This window comes from Camelus dromedarius, chromosome 8, assembly GCF_036321535.1.
Source record: "Camelus dromedarius isolate mCamDro1 chromosome 8, mCamDro1.pat, whole genome shotgun sequence".
NCBI classification, from domain to species: domain Eukaryota; kingdom Metazoa; phylum Chordata; class Mammalia; order Artiodactyla; family Camelidae; genus Camelus; species Camelus dromedarius.
The window spans coordinates 35,421,069-35,445,449 of NC_087443.1; the positions used below are offsets into that span (position 1 = coordinate 35,421,069).

The window sequence follows — 24,381 nt, forward strand, 5'->3', positions numbered from 1 at the left end:
CAGATCTGTTTTCTCTTCTCCATTCCTAACATTCCCTCCTGAATTCTGGTTTACTGCATTAGTCTTGCACCATATCAAAGCCAAACATGTTTTTTAAAAATGAAAATATACTCATTTTACTTCCCTGATTAAAATTCTTTTAGTAACTTTTGCAGATAAAATTCAAACTTTTAAACCCAGCTCTACAGCGTTTCATGATTTGGCTTCTGCCATTCTCTCCCTTCTCCTTTCTTGATTCTGTCCCCTTCTTAAACTTTCCTCCGAGTAAGAACTCAGTATCTTGAATAGCCCATGTTGCTCTATGCCTCTGTGCCGGTTACCAGTGATTACTTTCGCCTGGATTGCCTTTCTCATTCAGCCAATTCTTACTCACATAGCAAAACTTAGCCCAGGTCATCTTTCACAGGAAGTGTTTACTGACCCCTGGATGCTGATTTAGGTGTCTCTCTTCTATGTCCCCACAGATTCTGAGCATCTCTCTTTCATAGGACTTATCACCCCATACACCAAACATTGATTTACTTGTTCAATAAATCTAGACTCTTAACTTCTTGAAGGTGGCAAGGGCCAGGTCTATTTGATTAGCAATGCCTGACACATAAGAGATACCTGATAAACATTTGTTAAATTAAAAAAAAAATCTAAGCATCATTTTGTCCTTTTAATATTATAAAAATTTATAATGGTTTTATCTTTGTTTTTACAACAAATTATCTCTTTTGGCTTCTCTCCTGAGTCATTGGAAGGAATATGAAGGTACTGTTTCTCTTAGAAAATGTGATTTGACAACATAGCTTCCATAAATCACATGGTAATAAATATGTAACACATTGGTCATTCTTAGAAGGGAACAATAATTGTAATACTTGTCAAGAAACGGTATTTGCTTTTTTTAAAAAAAGTAATCAACACTTTTAGCTCAATGTAAGTATTATTTTAAAGAAAAATTCTCAAAGAGAAGTCGGTTTGGATTCTTCACTGTGTTGTATTATAATGTGTGAAATACATGTATGTGGCATATTTTGTATATACAACACATACATTTGGTTAAAGATCACCAAGTACTTTATACTCTGAATCTTTTTGACAAACTGCCAAATTGAACTACTGCCACTTGAGTATAGGAGGAAAGCAGTGAAATGGCAAATGGTTCTGGAATTTGGGGAATGGCCAATGCTTATCCTGTGGATAGCGGAGATAGTGACAATGAGAGCACTGTTGCCAAAAACTTGGAAGGAATTTTAGCTCAGTGGTGGAGCTGAAGTATCAGAGAATGAGTTGTGATCCTAGAAACATACTGCTTTCATTCTTTTTTTAAAAAAGGGCTTTGTCTATGGCATAATGTGAAAGAATAATAAAGAGAAAATGATAAGTTTAAAGTATTTGAAAAAGTGAAAAAATACTTCAAGTAGAGGATATTTTAATTTATATTTTTATTGACTTATTTTCAAGAATTTTGAGACTAATTTAGAAAATTTCTTCTAATGAAAAGAGTATAATTGATATAGCCTTACTATAGGATTCTCCTTTATTCTGTTTTACTGCCTTTAGTGGCTTTAGTTAGAGACTCGAAGTGATAAATAAAGTGGGCATTTGGTAACCTAAAAAACATACTTGTGGAAGATAGTATATAATAGTATTAGGGGAGGATGGTGAAAGGAAATGTACAACTGGAGAGATCCAGAAAAGGCAGTTCACATAGTGATTATTTGTGGAAACTCATCATCTTACAGTTTACCTCTGTACTTATATCTGTACAATGGCAAAGTATTAAATCCAGTATTTTATTTAATTCACATAACAGTTACTTAGGAACTAGCTAAGAATTGTTTATAATGTCTAGATTACATGTTTTGCCTGTGGCATAGTTACTACAATTGTGTAGCCTCTGGTTCTGTACAATAGAAATTTTTCCTAAGTCACAAAATTGGTTGTAGAGTATTTGGTTTTGTTTTTTTTTTTGTGGTTTATTGAGAATAACATATATGCAAAAAAGAGCATATGTTATCATGAACAACTCAATTCATTTTCATTGTGAACACACTAATGTAACCTCCACCCAGATCAAGAACATTACTAGAACCCTAGAAGCACCCTCTGTGCCTCCGACCAGTTACTACTCCCTCACCTCAAAGGTAACCATTATCCTGCTTATGATGTAGGTTAGTTTTTGTGCCTCTTTTAGGATTTCATATAAGTGAAATCATACAGTATGTAGTCTCAAGTCTGGCTTCTTTTGCGCAATGTTATGTTTGTAAGATCTTACCATGTAGTGGTTCATTTGTTTTCATTGATGAATAGATAATAATTACTTATCTGCTTTTACTGTTGATGGATATTTGAGTTGTTTCTAGTTTTTGGCTTTAATGTACATATTGGTACATTACTTTTGGTGCATGAATGTAGATGTTCCTTTTGGGTTTATACCTAGGAATGAAATTGCTGGGTCATAAGGTATGAACTCAGCTTTAATAGATATTACCAAACAATTTTCCGGAGTGGATTTTCCAGTTGACAATCCATTAGTATGTATTAGAATTCCAGTTGTTCTACATTTTACTAACTTGGTATTAACAAATATCAGTATTTTTAATTTAGATGTGTAGTGGTATCCCATTATAGTTTTAATTTGTTCTTAATATGATTCATTTGTTAGTTGTAGATATTAAAATATCTTCTCATTTTCATTATTTTAAGCATTTTTGATATTCAGAAGTAATTTTCATAAATTCCAGTTAATCATTTTACTCTTTTATGGGTAGATATTTTTCTGTTTTGTTAAAAAAATTTTTTTGTCTATTGCAAAGTCAGGAAGATATCCTCTTATGTTGTCATCTAGAGGCGTTATTGTTTTACCTTTACAGTCTATCTGGAAATAAATTTTTATGAATGGTGTGAATTAGGGGTCATGATTCATTTTTTTTCTTATGGGAATTCAGTTGATCCAGTATTATTTAGATGCATATGAAAGTTTAATTGTTTCAGTACCATTTATTGAAAAGAAAATACACAACCCTATTCTTTTGAGGTTGGATCACTTTTGCACCTTTGTTGAAAATCAGTTGACTGTATTTGTGTGAATCTACTTTGTTTTTCTTTTTGGGGGAAGGCAATTTGGTTTACTTATTTATATATCTTTTTTAGTGAAGGTGCTCAGGATTGAAACTAGAACCTCTTGCATGCTAAGCATGCACTCTACCACTGAACTATACCTTTCCCCTCTATGTGAGTCTACTTTGGAATGCTCTTCTGTTCCATTGATTCACATGTCTGTCCTTCTAGCAATAACACACTGTCTTGATTACTATATATCATAGCAAGTAATGAAATAAAAATAATTTTGATTTGGTTATTCTAGGTCCCTTGCATTTCCATAAAATTTTTGGAATCAGCTTCTCAATTTTTATAAAAAAGCCTGCTGGGACTTTGGGATTAAATTGGATCTATAGGTCAATTTTTGCTAAACTGACATTTTAATAGTAATGAGTCTTCTGATTAAAAAATGTGTAATTTATTTTTTTGATGATATTGTAAAGGGCACTTTAAAACATTTTAATTTTATGAGACTGATGCACTGCCTACTGCACTAAGGAAGCAGGTAAAACATTTTAATTTTAAATCTATCTTCAAATTCATGACAGTTTTCCCCTACCTTCTTCAGTCTATTTTTAAGTCCATCCATGAACTTTTCTTTTTAGTTATTATACATTTTTATTTCATTAATTTTCATTTGTTTTTTTAAAAGTTTGTATTTCTATGGAAATAGAAATAGAAATAGAAATAGAAATAGTTTTTATTTCTTTGATTTCTTTCCAAATTCTGGTTCTCTGCTGAAATTTCCATCTTGCCATTAATTTTTTTTGACCATCTCAATCAATTACAGTTAATTTCTGTATCTGACATGTTCAATATGTGGCTTTCCTGTAGGTTTGTTTCTATTGTCTGTTTTTTCTTTTGGTTTTTCAAGTATCTGATCTTGTCTCCTGGCACATTGGATAGTTTTTGATTGAATGCTGGGCATTGTATATGAAAAATTATAGGATTAATTATAAAGATTGTTCTATTTCTAGCTAGCCCTTCTGATATGGCATCTCAGAGGTCTCAATTGAAAGTATAGGATATTTAATAGGACATTTCCTTGTAGGCAGACTCAGAACTCCAATTTTATTTCTCTGACTTCCTGAAGTAGGGAAAAGTTTTTTGCTTAATATCTCATTCTTTCAGCTGCCATATTCTTTTGGCTTCTCTCTTGTTTAATCTCTCTACCATTTGATTTCTTATAATCACATACCAAAAAATCAACTCCAGGTGGATTTAGGGTCTAAACGTCAAAAAAAAAAAAAAAAAAAATTAAAAACTCAGCAAAAATTGATGGTGAGTATTTTTAAGGCTTTGGGTATTAAACAGGATTTATTAAAGAAGAAGCAAAAATCTATAAAGAAAAGTCTGATGCATTCTATTATACTGAAATTAAGAACTTTCTTACATCAAAAAATTCTGAAAGAAAATGAAAAGACAATCTTGAAAAAGATATTGGCATAAGCACAATAAAGGATTAATAACAAGAACACATAAAGAACTCTTATAAACCAATAAAAAGAACAAAGGAAAAATGGGCATGCAAAGAATTTTATAGAAGAATAAATGTCAACAAAAATATAAAGAGATGGTCAACCTCATTAGTGTTCAGAGACATGCAAATGATATACCATTTTATGCAATTCAACTGGCAAAATTTTAAAAGTCTGGCATGTTAGAAAGACTTTGAAGCAATAGGATCTTTTATATATTGCTTGTGGGAATGTAAATTGGTGCAACTATTTTGAAAAACAGTTTTGGTATGTCACTTTTGTCAAATGTCAAAGTTCCATATATATATGGGTATGTTTCTGGACTCAAATCAGTTATATTTATGGTGTTGTTGGTGTGCAGAAATGTAGTTGTCTTTTTAAGACTGATACTTCTTGAGGTATTATCTCTGAAGTGAAACATTTGGATAGTAATTAAAAAAAAGGATACATTTGAGACATGCAAACACATATGGTCTGTTTCTTTGGGATCCTTATCATGATAGGATTAGAGTACTTCATTTGGCTTATGTTAGAAACAAATTTTACTGTGATACAGTATATAGCATTTGCTGTCCATACATGAAATTGCAAAGAACAAAGAATTGTTTTAACAGAGATATATATACTTTCTGTTTACAAACATTTAGGAATGTGTGCTGTTCTCAGGTCTTTACTTCTAAAATGCTACTTTTCCCCCAACATGTAAAAAGATACATACATATATATATATAGTATATATAGTGATTATATATAGTGATACATGGTCTATTGTGGTGAGTGGAATAGCTACACTTTGAGGTTTCTTTAACATCATGAACTGTCTTTTATAATAAATTCTAGGGATAAATAATAAACAAAGATATTATTAGTTTTGCTGTTTGAAAAAAAGTAATAATCTGGTTTTAGCAAAATCTTAACAATTTGTCAGTCAAATCAGTTTTTTTCTTGTAATATTTAAAATAATAAAAATAGTTTTCTCATGCAAACTTTATCTTAGTTACCCATTACCTGCTTTATCTTAATAACTACCCATTTTTGTATTTCTAATAAAATAAAGTAAATATAAAAGTATGGGTCCCTTAATGTGTAAAGGGATAATTAAAGATTTCAAGAGTGTTCAGAGAAAGTTTAAGATTCAAATCTTTTGTATACTGCCCAGATAAACCAAGGTGCCTACACAGGTGGAGTACAGCACCTATCAATTCCCCATATATTTTGGTATGAATTATCTGGAGGTGGAATGTGTAGTCCAACACCAGTAGTCTTGGCAGTTATGCCCACCAGAGCCAGCAGTTGGAAACTGCTGAAATATTTCCTCATCTATTTTTAATTGTGAGCCTCTGATAAGGCCACCATGAGCCAACTGTAGGGCTAGGAAGACAAATGAGGAGCTTTTGAATCCATCCAGGGGCCCTCTAATTAACTATAGCTCTTCTTTTCAAATATGGGGCTATGGTATTTTATACTAAAAGAAATGCTATGCTATCTAGTCTACTAATGCAGGAGCCTCCCAACTAGCTGCATGTTTGTAAAGCTTAGGCCAGCGTCAGCTGACAACTTGCCCCACTTTGCATGAGTATTTCTAGCAGGGTGGATAATGTGGCTTGTAGCTAGGTGACTGTCTCCCTCCTCAGTGAGAAGTAAACAAGTAAAATGTACACATTCCCCTTGTGCATAATATATGTATTCAGGGTACTTTAAAAAGTTATCCTTCTTTCTACTTTTCCATAGTTCTTTATCTCCATGGTTTGCAAGGTCCTGTATTTACAGACTTTTTTCCCCCGGCAGGAATTAGGAATCAAGACTTACTATCATCCATATTAGTCAGAGAAAACAATTACTTCTAGAAATGATTATTCCTGGAAAATGGTATTTTGGAAGTGTAATTAGTCTTTCTATCAGAATACTTGAGTACTTACTTAAACAACAAATGCCATTATAGAATTTCCAATATTAAACCTTTAAAATATTACCTATTGCCTTCCTGATTATTCAGTGCATTCTTTTTGGTTTTTTTTTTTCTTTTTTTTCTTTTTTTCTTTATTTTTTGGTACAAGGAAATAAATTATTTCCCAGGGAAATAGAGATTTAAAAGATTTACTGGTGTCCATTTTGGGTCACCTGAGTTGAAAGATCTTATTTTTTGAAATTCAGCTCTATGGAACATTCATTTATAAAAGAAAATAGCAGTTTACTTTTAGTTAACCATCCCTAGGTAACAGGTTAGTTCCATCCACTCTGCTCAACAACACTGCAGTTAGGACTTTGACAAAATGTTTGGTATTTACCACCACTTACTCATAGCCTATATATGGTTTCAAAGACAACAGCTGCTGCCTTGTAATTTCCATCTATTGCTATGTTGATGTTGTGTGTGGTTAACTGTTATTATATCTTAAGAGTGTTCTTAGATAAGCATAAAGTCACAAATACAATAATCTCTTCAACCAGCTGCAGTGTGCTTCAGGAGTTGCAGTGTGTTCATTCTTCATTAGAAAGGGGATGATGAACTCTTGTTCAAACACATTTTAACATGCATGCCTGGTGTCTTGTAGCTGGCAGAATGTTTATGGAAACACTTCCATTGAAGACTGATGAGCTAATTAGCTACACTGCTTGTAAACTACTAATTGCTGAAAAACACTCAACATGGCATCCCTTAGCATTCACCTGAAAAATCTGCAGCAGGCTTTTCTTTCTTTTTTTTAAATTGAAGTATAGTTGACTTACAGTATTATGTTAGTTTCAGGTATATGGCAAAGTGATTGTTATATGTACTTTTTAGATTATATTCCATTATAGGTTATTACAAGATATTGAATATAATTCCCAATGTTTTACAGTAAATCTTTGTTAGTTACCTATTTTATGTGTAGTAGTTTGTATCTGTTAATCTCAGCAGCAAGCTTTTCTTACATTTGTACATAGTACATTTGATATTTTCAGCAAATTCTTCAATGTCTCTCATCTTGGAGTGCTGTGTAGGCAGTTGGGAAGTACTTAATGTGTGTGTGCAGCCTTCTCAATTTCAGTCACTTGATATGCTGGACCTATGACATACAGCTGGCTGATTTGAGAAATAACAGCAATGTCAACTTTGAAAGTAAAAGAAATTCTGTAAGCCACATACCATTTACTTTGATGTATAATTCAAAGACAGGAGCAAAGATTTAATGCATGTTAACAGATTGATTTGTAAGTGATGAGTCCTAGAAACTAAAATGTGGCCTGAAATCTCAGCTGGTAGAGTCTGAAATCAAAGGTGTGATTCATGTATTAGCCATGTCTTTGCTAGTGTGGCTAGAGAAATGTCATCACGATAGTTATTTCATAAATGTGTGCAAAGGTAACAAAGTATAATGCAGACAAGTGATCTAAAGTTTATGCTCATAGACGATAGGTCTGGATGTTATTGTTTTGTTGCATATTCTAGCGTTAAAGAGTGCATTAATTGGTTAGCAGTTTCTCAGGGTCAAGAATAAGAATCTTAGAATTTCTGTCCTTGATTTTTTCTTCTCATCTTTTTATTCCGCTTCAAAGGAAGTGGTGGTTCTTTTTCACTCTTTAAAACTAACCTTTCCAATCATTACCTGAATCCTAGCTCATCTCTTCTCCTCTCTTGAGAGACGTTTATTCTACAATTATCTTTTCTTTCTCTAGGTTGTTCATTCATATTCCTTTTCAATGTTTCTGTCTTCACACATATTGGCTTGCCCTTGCCTGATGATTGGCAAATGTTCAATAAAAATTCCATTTCCTTTGAGTCTATGTTCTTTTTAACTCCTAATGCTATTTTGCCTTATCCATTCTTCTGCTTTGACCTATTTATTGTTTAATCCAATGACTTTTGCACAATTTTAATTCTCTTCAACTCCTCTGCTGCATTTGGCATTTATTTTTTCACCTTGAAACTTTATCTTCTCGTTTAGGACGTTATATGCTAAATTATCCTAATACTTCTCCATACCCTCCTTCTTCTTCCTGTGGACTTCTACGTCTTGTCTCCTATGATTTTTCCTAAGCCTTAGACTTGGTCCTCTCTGTCCTTTCTTCTCTCCCTTTTTTTGTGGGACGGTCTTCATTCTCGTTACTTTAATTATAACTTTGTTTGTTGAGAACTTTCAGTTATTGTATAAAACTCCACTGATTGCTTTTCAGCCATTTTTCTACATTAACACATTGATAATCATGTTCAACTTACTCCCGCAAAAAGTGGTCATTCTTGGGGAATGTGTGATGCTCAACACACTAGTTGAAACTCCTCCCCTTATTCCCCAGTGGGGAGTGATACACACTGTGGTCAACACCTCTGCTCTAACCATTTACTTGGTGGTTCCATTTTGCTATTTTTGTATTTCCCTGTACTTATCATGTATAAGCTCATCATCTTCTTTCACAAGTCTTTTACAAACTTCCGTATCTCTAGCATCATCTGACTTGAATTCTCAGCACATTTGACACAGCTAATTATTTTCTTCTTTCAAAAATACCCTGTTTCCTTGAATAATGGAGTGCCACACAGCCTTGATTTTCCCTCTTTATCTCTTTGGTTACTTCCTCTCAACTTCCTTTTTGGTTCATCATTTTTAAAAAGGTCATCCAATGTTGGAACTCCTCAGAGCCTCTCTCATTGCATAGGATGCATGGAAAGCGAAGTGGGAAATCAACTTGTGATTATAGATTTGGAATAGATTTTGGAGGTCCTTGAATAACAAGATAATGTTGGGGCATCAAAGCAAATTTTTCAGTCAGGCAGTGATAGGACTGTATTTGTGCTTTAGGAAGATTTATCTGGCATTAATACATAGAAGATAGAGAGGTTACATCTCCATAGTGCATCTCTATTATTAATGATGACAACAAAAAACTATAATAATATTAGTATTTATGTGTCTCGATGAGATAGTACATATAAAGTGTTGATCACAGTAGTGGACACAGACATTAATACTTACTGATTATAACCAGGTGAAGTAGCTAATATTGCTAGCTCTGTTGTATAGTTGAGAAGACTTAAGTCTAGGAAGAAAAAAAATGACTTGCCCAGGGTAACCCCTGTAGTTGGCAGAGTTTGGATTGCCTTTCATGATGCTATACCAAAGAAATATTTGTTGACTGTCTGGTAATTGTACATATGAATTTCCATTTGCTTTTTGCTGTCGTTTAATATATTGTAGTCTTATCTCTCCAAATATCTTTGAAATTGCTTGAGGATAACCCTCTAGTACAACCTTAAACTGCTCCCTGGAAAATAATATTCCTGGAGATATTAAGAGCTCTTTCAGTTACAGAAATTTATAGAACTCTGGATTCAAATTTTAAAGCAGGGTTTTTTTGCCAAAGGATTTCTGTCCGTGCTTTAAAAATGCTAAGTTGTACTGTGAATCTCTAAGAGGGGAATAGATTACAGTCTTATAGATAGGTTAGGTTCCCTAGAAGCAGAACCTGAGATGGGGGTTCTTGTGGGAGTGATTTACTGAAGGAGTCCTCTCAAGTTCAGCTTATGACAGGGTGAAGGAAACAGGACAGGGCAGGGAAGAAGCTGAGCAAAGCTGAGCTAAAGCTGCACTGTGCATTGTGGCAAACACTAGCTACATGTAGCTGACTACTGACCACTTGAAATTCGAGTAGTGTGACTGAGGATCTGAATTCTTAATTTTACTTAATTATAATTTAAACTTTAAAAACTGATACTTGATTCAGTTATTAGGAAACTTTAAAATATGGATATATGAATTTACTTTTTATTGTTTTATTTTATTTTTAAAATTTTTTAAAGTCTTTTTTTTTTTTTAAATAGAGGTACAGGAAATTGAACCCAGGACCTTGTCCATGCTAAGCACGTGCTCTACCACTGAGCTATATCCCTCCTTGTTGTGAATCTTCTTTTTAAACTGTGAACTTTATAAAATTTAAATATAGATCAACTATTTCTGATGAAAATTTAGTGTCTGAATTGAGATGTTTTGTAAGTGTAAAATGCATAATGGATTCCAAAGACTTCGTATGAAAAAATGTAAAGTATTTCATTAATAATTTTTATATTTATTGCATGTGGAAATGATGTATTTTATATATACTGGTGAAACAATATATAATTAAAAACTCACTTTACCTATTTCTTTTTACATTTTTAATGTTTAATTTTTTACTATTTACTTTAAAAATGTTTCTGAATGTTAATACTTTTTAAAAATGTGACTACCAAAATATTTTAAACCGTATATGTGACTGACATTAGTTTTCTATTGTGCAGTGCTAAGACAAAGTCTAACTCTGCCTGATCCCACAGGGAGCTCTGCAGAATGAATGGTACTGGAGTTGTCTCCCCTTGAGGCAAAGGAGCCATCCTTTTGTGTCCTAGGACCAGTTAGTCATTGTGTAGTGGCCACTCTTACCTTATCCACCTCAAGTCATGACTTCCAAGCTTAATGTAGTTTTGAATAGTTGGGAGATTCTTTCATAACCTTGACCACAGGTTTGCTATGTGCTATACTGGATTTGATTAAAGACGACTATTCAGTGAATAAGTCTTAAAGGATGGAAGTCATCAAACTCCAATGGTTTTTCCATGTAATATTTTATTACTTATGTATCTGTCTTTCTTGGGCATGAAACTCATTACACAAAAAAGGCAATATTTTGCATAGCTCTGTTGATGCTTGTTTCTGAGTTACCTGAGTGCTAGACAGCTGTCAATAATTTTGATTTCTCCTGAAAAAGCCTTCTGGCTTATGTGTCCCAAGGAGAATATTATGATTAAAAGCTCTGCTGCTCTTTTATGCCTTCTGGATCAATTGTAATTATCATAAAGCTATTAGGAATTAGTATACAGATAGTGATGGGGTTGGGATAGAATCAATTCATTGATATTCAAGAAAAGAGAAAAAGCCCAGTAAAAAAATAATTTTCAGAGGCTGAGATAAAATTCCTTTGTTTCTTATCCCCATTTGTAAGCAGGCAGTCTGGCCAGAAAAGGAAGCAAGTTTAAGTGATGCATGGAGAAGGCAACTGATAAGGCTTGGGGTACACGAAAGACAACATTCCATAGCTTCTGTCTTCTCTTTTCACCCTCTTGAGATCAGACCATGAGATGGAGAACAGGTACAATTCTTCCTATTTTATGTAAAGAGATATAATTGGGTAAATATTCCCTGGAATGTTGTAGAACTCTTAAAAAATCATTTCAGAAACATTTGTTAAAAATTGAAAAAAAGAACAAAACATTGGTATGTGAAATGAAGAGAGAATGTTAGATTATAAGCTAAAGAAAATCAGCTATTAGATAAGAAATTCTAATGGCAGTTTTTTTTTTTTTTGCTAGCTACTAGATATATTAGCCGAACTAAATATACACTGTACTCTGTATCAAATACTTAGTATTTCATTAAAAAAATTATGATCTCTGACTTCAAAGAACTTAAAGTAATGAAACTTTAAATAACTGATTCTGGGACACAAAGGTTGGCTTCCTTGCCTCAGGGGAGATGATTCTGATGCCATTCATTCTCCAGAGTTTCCTGTGGGATCAGGCAGAGATAGACTTTAGCTCAGTACTGTCCAATGGAAAACTAATGTGAGCCACATATATAATTTAAAATATTTTTAAGGAAAGTTTTAAGAAATTAACTGAGAAAATTATAGAGGTGAACGAGTTCAAGATGTTATAGTACCTTTAAATTTGAGTGTTAAGAGAGCACATAATAGTGTGGAATTGTTATAATGAAGAGACTTAACTGATAATTGTTTCAAGAGTAGTTGAACTTCGATGCAGCTCTATAAAAATTTCGGAGAAAAATATATACGTCATAAAAAATCAAATAATACAGAAGAGTTAATGATGAAAAACAACAATCTTCTGTCTTGCTTTTTGCTACTTTCAGTCCCACACCCCAGAGAAAATCTCCTTTTCTTCCGGTCCCATGCCCTAGAGGAAGCCTTTTTGATTTTAGATCTTCTGGTAGTTACTCTATAACTTTAAATTGTATGATTATAACTCTTTTCATTTACTTATGAACTTAAGTCATTATCCATTTACTCCTTTTTATGAAATGTAACAATTTGTTCATCTATACCACCTCTTTAACCTCACCCTTTCTTCCTTCTAATGTTTGATAGTTTGATAGTATTTTAAGTTGTACTATTTTATCACCCTTTCATAGTCCATCACCTCTAATCAGTATTCTGATTTTCCTTTGTGTAAGGTAAGAGTAACAGCACCCATTCTATTCCCTGTCTTTACTTCTACATTCCACCATTCATCTCTTACTTTTTGTCACTTCTCATTTTGCTCTTATATTGTCAAGATTATTAACTTTTAATTCTGATATTTAACCATAACAAAGTCATCTGCATTTGTTCATTAGTTGATAGTAAAAGTTGAAAACCAATTAACAACTTTAATGTTATTGTGACTTTAAACATTTTATTCACTACTTGATAAAGCAGTATGCTAAAATTGTATCTCCTTCTGCAAGGTCCAATGTCACAAACCCTGGGCCAATCCAAAGGGAATGATTCTGGATCAAGGTCAAGAGGATTTTCTTTTCAATTGCCTAAGATTATGCTACCATTTGGTCTGGTTCCTATTTTATTTATTTATTTATTTATTTATTTATTTATTTATTTATTTATTTATTTATAGTTTTCTCTGGAGATTCTGCATCTCTTTACCACATTCCCATATCACATTCTAAATTTTAAAAGTTTACTCTTTCTTTCAATCCTAATAGTTGCTTCATGGAATCCTCCTTTTTGTTTTTTTCCACAGAGACAGCCCTTCAGAAACCCCATGTATTTCTTTTAATAATGTATTGATTTGGTCATCATCTCCAGACTTCTCTAGGTTAGCACACCATGTCCTTTACCCCACATTATTTCCCTTTCTGGCATTCTCCCTCTTTCTTGCCACAAAACAGCTGTGAACTTCTTTCTTTGCGTGTCCAAATAAGTAGGGCTTTACCCTGGGTTCAGTAACACACTGGATGTTTCATTTCTTCCCAGTTGATTTCTTCAATTTCTTTGGATAAAAATACTACCCCCCCTGCCACCTTTTATGATTGCTGAGCTGCCTGTTTTGCAAATAGCAAAAGAGAAAGGGGCAGGGAGCACAGCATTTTATATAAAGGAACTCAATCACTCCAGTTTTCATTCCACTGTTCACTTCTGCCCTATGTCATACCTCCAAGCCAGAACCTCTGGTTTCCAACAGGCAGAATGATTTCACTATTCTCTGCAGACTCCTCATAGCATATTTTAGACTATAGGTTTCTCTTCTTGTTTTCATCTGTCAAATTCGTCCATCAGCTCTCCATCTTCTAGCAGGCACTCGACTGCTGTTGACTCCTGTTAGCAATCTTCCTATGTTTTTATTCCTTTTTTGCACTTTTCAATTTCAGTCTCAGTGGTCTGGAAAAAGACCTGGTTAAATGAGAGTGCTTAGGGTGCCTTCTTGAAAGAACTAATGGACCCAATGAACCTCCCAGTTGAGGGAGCGGTCTAAGCCAAGGTAGTTAATAAGGTTAACAGGAATATGGTAAATAGTTTACCTGAAATAGAGAAGTAATTAAGTGAACCTAAATAATTTAGGGCTTGCTGATTTGGAATTGAACCCACCTTGAAACAGAAAAGATTGCATTTGATACCTAGGGATCAGGAAACAGCTGTAAATTCTTAAGCAGTTGAGTGTTGTTATAAATATAGTATAGCGCTACGTTTAATTATTAAAAAGCATGAAACTCTGAAGGCCATTTTCTGGGCAGGTTTCTATTAAAAATAAACAGTTCTTTACTTTTACATTTTTGGTTTAATTTCAAGCATTGAGCTTGAGAGTTATTTGATCCAAGTAAATAGATGAATAATTTAAAGTACCTGGGAATTTATTTAACTGTTAAATAGTCATATATAACAAATAATGAGAAGAGGCAGTATTGTGTAGTGGTTAAGATCTTCCCCTACATCTTCTGCTATAATTGTTGTATTAAATCTAAAGTTTTTAGTTACATGAATGACATGTGGTGAACTATTAATAACTGGTAATTTTTGTAATAATGCTTTCTTATAGTCATCTAATTTCTTGCTTTTCAAAACACGTTGACATGTATCAATTGCATGATCTTTATCAATGACATGATCTTTATAACAATCTCTGTGAGGAAATAGGATAGATATTAATATCCTAATTTTATGAGTCATAGAGTTGAGAAAGAGAGAGAGAAATATGTCAAATATCTCAGAATTCTTTAGTTTAAATGCTTTAAGCAGTATTACAATTTTGATAGATACTGGGGATTGATTCACCTACCTGTTCCAGTCCCTTTCAAGTGTGCCCGCCAGTACTGAAGAGCTTGGAAAAATAAAAGCTACATTTCGCAGGCTCTCTTGCAGCTGGAAATGTGGCCCAGACTTTGCCAAAAATATGCATACCAGTGAGACTTGGAGGGATGAAGGTAAGCAACATGAGAGTGGCCACAAAGAGAACAAAGCTCTTCTTCCAGGCTAGTGGCAGAAGCATTTCATTCTTTTGGGGTGGTCCTGGCAGAGGTTCTCGTCTGGTTCCTAGTAGTATCGGTATTAAATGTTGGGTTGTGGCAGTAGTGCGGTTTCCACTAAATCAGAACTGTGGTGGTGTTGAAAAATTTTCTTGGTTGACTTTGTTCCTAAGTAGCATTCAAACCTGCCTTTTCCAGGCCTTGTGGAAGTTCTGTAAATAACCTATAACAAATTACTTTCCCTTTAAATTAGCTAGAGTGGATTCTGTTCTTTCCAGCTATGATTCCCGTCAGGTACATATGCCAAGACTAGATTTGTCTCTTAAGAGCATACTCACATTAATTAAGATCATGAAGCTAAAATGTAAAATCAGAACCATTTAAAAATTTATAATGAAAAATAAAGTTATTATGCAGAACAAAATACACTTACATAATCAGTATGTTTTCTCATTGTAAACACACCAGTATTGGGAACCTAAATAATAACCAGAAGATTGCTTAGTGAGCATGGAAATAGAACAAAGGAAGCAGGATAAATTGAATATTTAATGGTATAAAGTTGAAAATCATCATGTTAATCAATCATTTCTATGGTGATAATCTTACCAATGGGGTTATAGTATTTAAAGTTTATTATATAAAGCTCTTACTCTGTTGGAAAGTATTTAGGTGGCTATCACCAACTTTTGTGATTTTCTGTTTTCCATGGCTGACACAATCCCTTTTTAATTCGCAGTGTTTTTGTTTAGACATGCTAATATTTTTAATCAATTTGTAGTCAAGGTTAGTCACTGTCTGCAGCCTGGAATCCATTCTGATTCCTAAGATGATTGCTTATTTGACCCTGCCAATATAATTCATCACTATCACGTTCTTGAATGTAAGAAGAAAATTCCTTTGTCTTTTGGGTATATCGCTCCTCTAATCCATTGTATGTGATGACTGCAGAGTTTAATTCCCAGAGTAATTTTTCTATTTTGTGTTTTCAAATGCCATTCCTCAAATACTGCTAATTAGAAAATTAGGTCTCTTAACATTGCAGACTGCTGTTATTTCTCCCACACCAATGTGAGACACTGGGCTAGAGACTCTGATCTAATTAATAGTAGTATTTTAATAGGATTGTAAAATGATCAGGTTTAGCTGGTCACCCAAAGGTGTTCTTTGAGAATCTGAGCCTTTTAGCTCATTTCTAACAAAAGAGGTATTAAGAGAGGCTGGATTGACTTCAAAATATCTGTGATATTGTACCAGTGAATATGTATAAACCTAGGTAAAATGAATTGAATTTCTTATGTAATAAAATATTATGAAATGTAAGTCTAAGGGATTTAGTTACAAAGAATTTTAGGAGCTAGTGTGTCTGAGGGCCTGAGGGATCATTATGGAAAGAAAGGAGTTAGTGAAGTTACTTGAAGAGCAAGTTCTTTATAGCAAAACTGTCTTTATCACACACATACCCACCCATCCACACAGCACATTAGTATCATGCTTAAACTGTAATCATGGTTATATGACAAAACCATGAGGCACAGTAGTGTCCCCAAATCAGAGAAAATTTAGTTTCACAGAACAAGAGAAGTTCCTGGCAGGTTAAGAGAATGAGTGCTAAAGAAAATGGGGTTAAAAAAGGGCTGGAGAAAAAAAATTTTAATGAAGACTCTTTTTAAAAGTAGTATTGCATGAACATTGCAATGAATTATTCTTAATTGGCTCATGGATATAGCCAGTCTGGGTCTAACCACTAACAACTAGGAAAAAACTATAAGAAACTATGAAATTTGGAATGGTTGTACTTAAATATGCATGAATGCATAACATCAAATTAATCTTTGAATTGTTAAATTGTATTCTTGAATGTTTATTCTTATCCTTTTATCTGTTCTAGCACATTACAGGATGGTATTTACTTCTTCCTTTTGTTATCTTTTTGATGCTAGAGGCTCTCAATGAGATTTACTATTTTATCTTCCTCACCAAATATTCACAATTTATAGTGGTAATCCAAAAGAAGGAATTGGCAATTTTTCCCCCTCCTACTTGCTTCACTTTTTCTCCCCTACATTCCAAAACTTTTCTTTGCTTTGTTTGGCCAATATTTTTGACTTCTCTTTTCTTCTTTAGCCTATGGAATTTACCTAGGTCAGTAAATATTGATTTATCATCCCTGGAGGGAGCATTTGGAACTGAGTCACTATTGATAATCTGCTGGCTATGAATATTTAAACCTTTAAAATTGTGTGGCTTGTAGCAAGGTATTCATGATGGACACTGACAGAAAATTTTGCTGAAGTTCCACAGTTAGGAAATTGTTCTGGAAGATCCATGGGAATAACTTTGATTTTGACATCATAAATCTTCACATAAAAATATAGAAAATATTAATACAGCAGTAAGAACATTTTTGCCTTTTAAGAACTCTGTGTTTAGCTAGTACTTTTCTCTGGGGACTAAAGGCTTTCACTTGTTTTCCCTGTTGTGTTGCCTTAATCTCTGTGTTTGCATAATAGAAACATTGAAAAATCATATGACTCGCTCAGAATTTCATGGAAATTTAGTGGACAAGCTAGGTGAATTGACTGTTGATCTTGCAATACAGTTCTTCACTATTATGCTTTGGAGGTGAGAAGAAAATTCATAACTCCTTAGGGTATCACACTGGGAGCATTATTTGGACTTGGCTGAACTTTCTTCAGGGAACCATTTTACAGAGGCATATGGAAAATTCCTAAGATGCTAAAATTATTAGATATATCAATATTGTAGCCAAAAGAATACTGACGATTAGCAATGTTGAGCATCTTTTCATGTGCTTGTTGGCACCTGTATATCTTCTTTGGAAAAATGTCTATTCAGGTTCTTTGCCCACTTTTATATCAAGTTGTTCATTTTTTTGATGTTGAGTTGTATGAGTTTTTGAATATTTTGGATATTAACCCCTTTATTGGATATATCTTCTGCAAATATCATATCTGATTCAATAGGTGACTTTTTCATTTTTTGATAGTTTCCTTCACTGTGCAAAAGCTTTTTAATTTGATGTAGTCTTATTTATCTTTGCTTTTGTTTCCCTTGCCTGAGGAGACATGTCCAAAAAATATTACTAAGATTGGTGTCAAAGAGCTTATTGCCTATGTTTTCATCTAAAAGCTGAATGGTTTTAGGTCTTAAATTAAGTCTTTAATCCATTTTGAGTTTATTTTTTGAGCATGTTGTAAGAATATAGTCCAGTTTGATTCTTTTTCTTGTTACTTTTCAGTTTTTCTAACACTATTTATTGAAGAGTTTTTCCACTGTAAATTCTTGCTTCTTTTGTCATAGATTAATTTTCCATATAATTGTGGGTTAATTTCTGGACTTTCTATTCTGTTCCATTGATCTATGTGTCTGTTTTTGTGCTGGTGCTATACTGTTTTGATTACTGTGGATTTGTAATATAATTTGAATTCAGGGTGCATGATTCTTTTGGCTTTGTTCTTTCTCAGGATTGTTTTGGATATTTGGGAGCCTTTTGTGTTTCTATACAGATTTTAGAATTATTTGTTCTAGTTCTAAATGCCATTGGTATTTTGATAGAAATTGCATTCAATCTGTAGATTGCCTTGGTTAGTATGGTCATTTTAACAATATTAATTCTTCCAGTCCATGACCATGGTATATTTTTCCATCTGTTTGTATCCTCCTCAGTTTCTTCCACCAGTATCTTATAGTTTTCTGAGTATAGATCTTCTACCTCCTTAGTTAGATTTATTCTAGGTATTTTATTCTTTTTAATGTGATTATAAATGGGATTGTTTTCTTAATTTCTCTTTTTGATAATTTATTGTTAGTATATAGGAATGTGACAGATTTCCATGTTTTCTCTCTCTCTTTTAATGCTGGCCATTCTCACAGGTGTGAGGTGCTATCTCCTTGTTGTTTTGATTTGCATTTTCCTGATGACTAGTGATGTCGAGCATCTTTTCATGTACCTGTTTTCATGTATCTGTATGTCTTCTCTGGAAAAATGTCTATTCAGTTCATCTGCCCAACTTTTAATTGGATTATCTGTGTCTTTTTTAGTGATCTGTATGAGTTCTTCATATATTTTGGATATTAAGCCTTGATCAGATTATGATTTACAAGTATTTTCTCCTTTTCTTGAGGTTGTCTTTTCATTCTGTTGTTGGACTTCTTTGCTTTGCAAAGCTTTTTAGTTTGAAATAATCCCACTTGTTTATTTATGCTGTTTTTGCCTTTACTTTTGGTGTCAAATTGAAAAAATTATTGCCAAGGCGAAAGTCAAAGAGTTTACTGCCTATGTTTTCTTCTAGGAGTTTTATGGTTTCAGGTTCAAGACTTTAAATCCATTTTGAGTTGATTTTTGTGTATGGTGTAAGATAGCAGTCCAGTTTCATTCTTTTGCATGTGTCCATCCAGTTTTTCCAAAACCATTTGTTGAAGAGACTGTCCTTTCCCCATTATATATTCTTGGCTCATTTGGTGTAGATTAATTGACCATGGGTTTATCTCTGGGCTCTTTATTCAGTACCATTGATCTGTGTGTTTATTTTTATCTTGATACCATACTGTCTTGATTACTATAGTTTTGTAATATAGTTTGATATCAGGAAGTGTGAATGAATGGATGATGAATTGTGTCAAATTCTCTTGCTGCATTTGTTGAGATGATCATATGATTTTTATTCTTTATTTTGTTAATGTGGTATATCACATCGATTAATTTGTGGATGTTGAACCATCCTTGCATCCCTGGAATAAATCTCACTTGACCATGGTGTATGATTGTTTTAAAGTATTACTGAATTCAGTTTACTAATGTTTTGTTGAGTATTTTAACCTCTAGTTCATCTGGGATATTGGCTGTCATTTATCTTCTTGTATGTGTTTGTCTGGTTTTGGTATCAGTGTAATTCTAGCCTGGAAAAATATGGCCTTTGTAAAATAAAATACTGGCCTTTGGAAGTGTTTCCTTTTCTTCTTCTCCTTCTTCTTCTTCTTCTCCTTCTTCTTCTCCTTCTTCTTCTCCTTCTCCTTCTTCTCCTTCTCCTTCTTCTTCTCCTCCTTCTCCTTCTCCTTCTTCTTCTTCTTCTTTCTTCTTCTTCTTCTTCTTCTTCTTCTTCTTCTTCTTCTTCTTCTTCTTCTTCTTCTTCTTCTTCTTCTTCTTCTTCTTCTTCTTCTTCTTTCTCCTTCTTCTCCTTCTTCTCCTTCTTCTCCTTCTCCTTCTCCTTCTCCTTCTTCTTCTCCTTCTTCTTCTTCTTCTTCTTCTTCTTCTTCTTCTTCTTCTTCTTCTTCTTCTTCTTCTTCTTCTTCTTCTTCTTCTTCTTCTTCTTCTTCTTCTTCTTCTTCTTCTTCTTCTTCTTTCTTCTTTCTTCTTTCTTCTTCTTTCTTCTTTCTTCTTTCTTCTTCTTCTTTTCTTCAGAATTTGAGAAGGATTATTATTCATTCTTCTTTAAATGTTCAGTAGAATTCACCAGTAAAGTCATCTGGTCCTGGACTTTCTTGATTTTTAATTAACTGATTCAATCTCTTTACTAGTAATTTGTACCAGTATTAGCTGGTTTTTCAAAAAACCAGCTCTTAGTTTCATTGATCTTTTCTATTTTTTTTTCAGTCTTCAAAATGTCTTCTCTGATCTTTGTTATTTCTTTTCTTCTACTAACTTTGGGCTTCATTTGTTCTTTTTTTCTCATTTCATGAGGTGTAAAGTTAGGTTATTTATTTGAGACCTTTCTTGTTTGTTAGTATAGGCTTTATTGCTATGAACTTTCCTCTTAGAATTGCATCCCATAAGTTTTAGTATGTTGTATTTCTATTTTCATTTGTCTCAAGGTATTTTTTTTATTTCTTTTTGACCTGTTTGTTGTTCAGGAGCATGTTGTTTAATCTTTACATACGTGTGAATTTTCAGGTTTTCCTCTTGCAGTTGATATCTATTTTCATACCATTGTCAGAAAAGATGCTTCATGTCATTTCAGTCTTTTAAAATTTATTAGGACTTGTTTTTTGGCCTAACATATGATTGGTCCTGGAAAATGTTCCATGTGTGCTTGAGAAGAACATATATTCTATTGCTTTTGATGGAATGTTCTGTAAATATTTATTAAGTTCATGTGGTCTAATATATAGTTTAAGCCCAAAGTCTTCTTACTGATTTCTGTCTGGATGATCTATCCTTTTTTGAAAGTGGAATATTGAAATACTATTATTGTTTTGCTGCCTATTCAAGTCTGTTAATATTTGCTTTAGATATTTTGGTGCTCTGAGGGTGGATGCATAAATATTTACAAATGTTATATTCTCTTGTTGGATTGACCCCTTTATCACTATATAATGGCCGTCTTTGTCTCCTATCACGGCCTTTGTGTATCTCCTAAGGGTTTTTGCTTTGTGGTTACTGTAAAGCCTATGTAAAAGATCTTATACTGATAACAATCTACTTTAAGTTGAATTTAAGTTTGAACATATTTTAAAGTTCTACATTTTTACTCCCTCCACCATGTTTTATGGGTTTGGTGTCACAATTTGCATCTTTTTCTCTTGTATGTTCATTAACAAATTGTTGTCGGTATAGTTTTTTTTTTTTTTTTTTACTACTTTTGTCTTTTAACCTTCATACTAGTTAAGTGATTAATCTGCTACCTTTACTGTATATTACCTTTACTAATGAGACTTATAGTTTCAGTGTTTCTTGTTACTTGTCTCTTTTACCTTAAAGAAGTCCCTTTAAGATTAAAAAAAAAAAAACAGGCTTAGTGGTGATGAATTTCTTTATCTTTTGCTTGTCTGGAAAACTATTCCTCCTTCAGTTCTGAATGATTACTTTGCTGGGTAGAGTATTCTTAATTGAAGAGTTTTTTTCTTTTAGCATTTCGTATATATCATCTAACTCCCTTCTGGCCTGCACAATTTCTGCTGATAGTCTTAGTGGGGGTTCCCTTGTATATAACTGGTTGTTTTTCTTTTGCTGCTTTTAAAAGTCTCTCCTTGTCTTTACTTCTTTACATTTTAATTTATAATGAGTCGTTGTGTGGATCTTTTTGGCTTCGTCTTGTTTGTAAGTCTCTGGGATTCCTGGAATGGAGTATTTGTTTTCTTCCCCATATTAGGGAAGTTTTCAGCCATATTTCTTCAACTAGGCTTTCTGTCCTTTCTCTGTTCTCCTTCTAGGATTCTTATAATGCAAATGTTAGTCTGCATTTTTTTGTCCCAAAAGTCCCTTAAGCTATCTTCACTTTAAATTTTTTTTATCTTTTTGCTGCTCTGGTTGGATGAGTTCCACTGCCCTGTCCTTGAGTTCATTGACCCTTTTTTTGCTTTGTCTAGTGTGTTAGTCCCCTCTAGCATCTTTTTCAGTCCAGTTATTGTATTCTTCAGCTCTGTGACTTCTATTTGGTACTTTTTAATATTTTCTATCTCTTTGTTTAAGTTCTCACTATCTTCAACCATTCTTGTCCTAAGTTAACTGAGCTTCTATATGATTGCTACTTTGAATTCTTTATCAGGTAAATTACTTATTTCTGTTTCATTAAGGGTTTTTTTTCTGAGGTTTTATCTTATTTTATCATTTGGAACATATTCCTCTATTTCTTCACTTTGCTTGTCTCTTTGTGTTGGTTTCTATGCGTTAGATGAAACAGCCACTCTCCAAGACTTGAAGGAGTGGCCTTGTGTAGGAGATGAACCTTTTTCAACCCTGCCCTAGCTCTTGGTTGTGTCTCAGACCTTTGTGACTATCCAAGCAGCTAATTTTATTTTTGTGGCTCTCTGTAGTTGAGAATATGCCAATATCTGTCAGTATCCCAAAGGCGAGCATCTCAATCAGCATCTAGATTCAAGCTGATTGGAAGCCAGACCCTCAGGCAGCAGCATTTAAAGTATGCAAATACATACAGTCCTGTAGGACTACAAGTGTAAGACCTGCTGGCCACCAGTGTCAGGTGATCTTGAGGTATCCCCTGATTGGTATTCACAAAAATTGGAGTTGCAGATGAGTGTATGAGCTTCTTTCTCAGAGATACCAAGCTATAGTAGGCAGTGAGAGAATGCAAAGACAGCATCCAGCCTATGTTCCCTGAGAGCACCTCTGTAGGCCTCTAGATAAGTGCCAAACCTAAAGCCTGCCCCTTTGGCTAAAGCTCCAGGAGAAGCAAATAGGCCTTGTTCACAAAAAGATTGGAGGTCTATTTCAGTCTGTTGTCTGTGCAGTGCCCTGGGGGTGGTAACCTACAAAGAACTTTTTCTCTGATTGTTATAATCTTTTGGGACCCAAGAACACAAGCCCCAACCCTGGCCCCCAGAGCCAGGTGATCAAGGGGCATTCCCTGGGCAGCAGCTGCAAAAACTAGGGCACCAGCTGTGTGTAAAAGGTTCCCTCTGGGAAGTACTGGTGCTCTGGAGCACAGCTGAGGGACAGTGCAAAGATGGCATCTGCCCTTTGAGGTCACTGGAAGGGATTACAGTCAGCCTTTAGATGTGTGTTTAATTAGAAGCCTGCCCCTCAGGCTACAACTATGATGATGAACTAATAGGCCACTTTCACGGAAAGACTGAGCTTCTGTGTCTGTTGCCTCTTGCTATAGCTTGGGGGTGGTAGTCATTTAATCTTTTTCCATTGGTTACAGTCCTATGGGGCCCATGAGCATAAATCCCACTGGCCACCAAAGCCAGGCAACATAAAGGTGTCCCCTGGTGGCAGCCACACAATTCAAGGTGCCAGAAAAGGGTACATGTTCCTTTCTGGGAGATTCCTGTGAGCTGGAGATGGGCAGAGGGAGAGCACAAAGATTGTGTCTGCTGGTCTCTGTTCTTTGAGAGCACCTGTGAGGGCCGCTAGTTGTGTACCAAACCAGTGGCACACCCCTCAGGTCAAAGTTCCTGGGTAAGCAAAGAGGCCTCTTTCAACAGAAAAACCGGACGTGTGTTTCACTCGCTCTCTGGGTATTGCCCTGGGGGAGGTAGTCTGCTAAGGACTGTCTCGCTGATTGATGCAGTTCTGTTGGACCCAAGATTGTGAGCCTTCTTGGCCTCCAGAGCTGGGCAATCGAAGGGCATACCCTGGGCAACAGCCACAAAAACCAGGGCAGCAGACATAAAACCTGGGGCACGAGATGTGTATAAAAGCTCTTCTCTGTGAGATACTGGCCCTCTGGAGCACAGCAGGAGAGTGTGACTATGGTGCCTGCTGGCTGGAAAAAAGCAGAGGGAGAGCATATAGACTGCACCTGAAGGGAAAAAAGAAAAGAAAAATAAAGCATGGTGGGTGGAGATGATGGCATATGCTGACTAGAGCGAGGCAGAGAGAGAGGGCAAAGATG

General features: G+C 34.3%; 1 protein-coding gene across 8 annotated transcripts in view; it reads left to right on the plus strand.

Annotated features, from left to right (window-relative positions):
• The window catches only part of CTNNA3 (catenin alpha 3), a 1,350,697-nt gene that overhangs the window by 82,040 nt on the left and 1,244,276 nt on the right, over positions 1 to 24,381 (plus strand). The window contains exon 1 of one of the 8 annotated variants that reach the window (XM_031461218.2): positions 11,565 to 11,675. The exons of the other annotated variants lie outside the window; for them this stretch is intronic. Coding sequence (XP_031317078.2) covers positions 11,660 to 11,675 — 16 coding nt within the window. The 5' untranslated portion in view covers positions 11,565 to 11,659. Of the gene's footprint in view, positions 1 to 11,564; positions 11,676 to 24,381 lie in introns of those variants that run through there. 8 annotated transcript variants of the gene reach the window in all.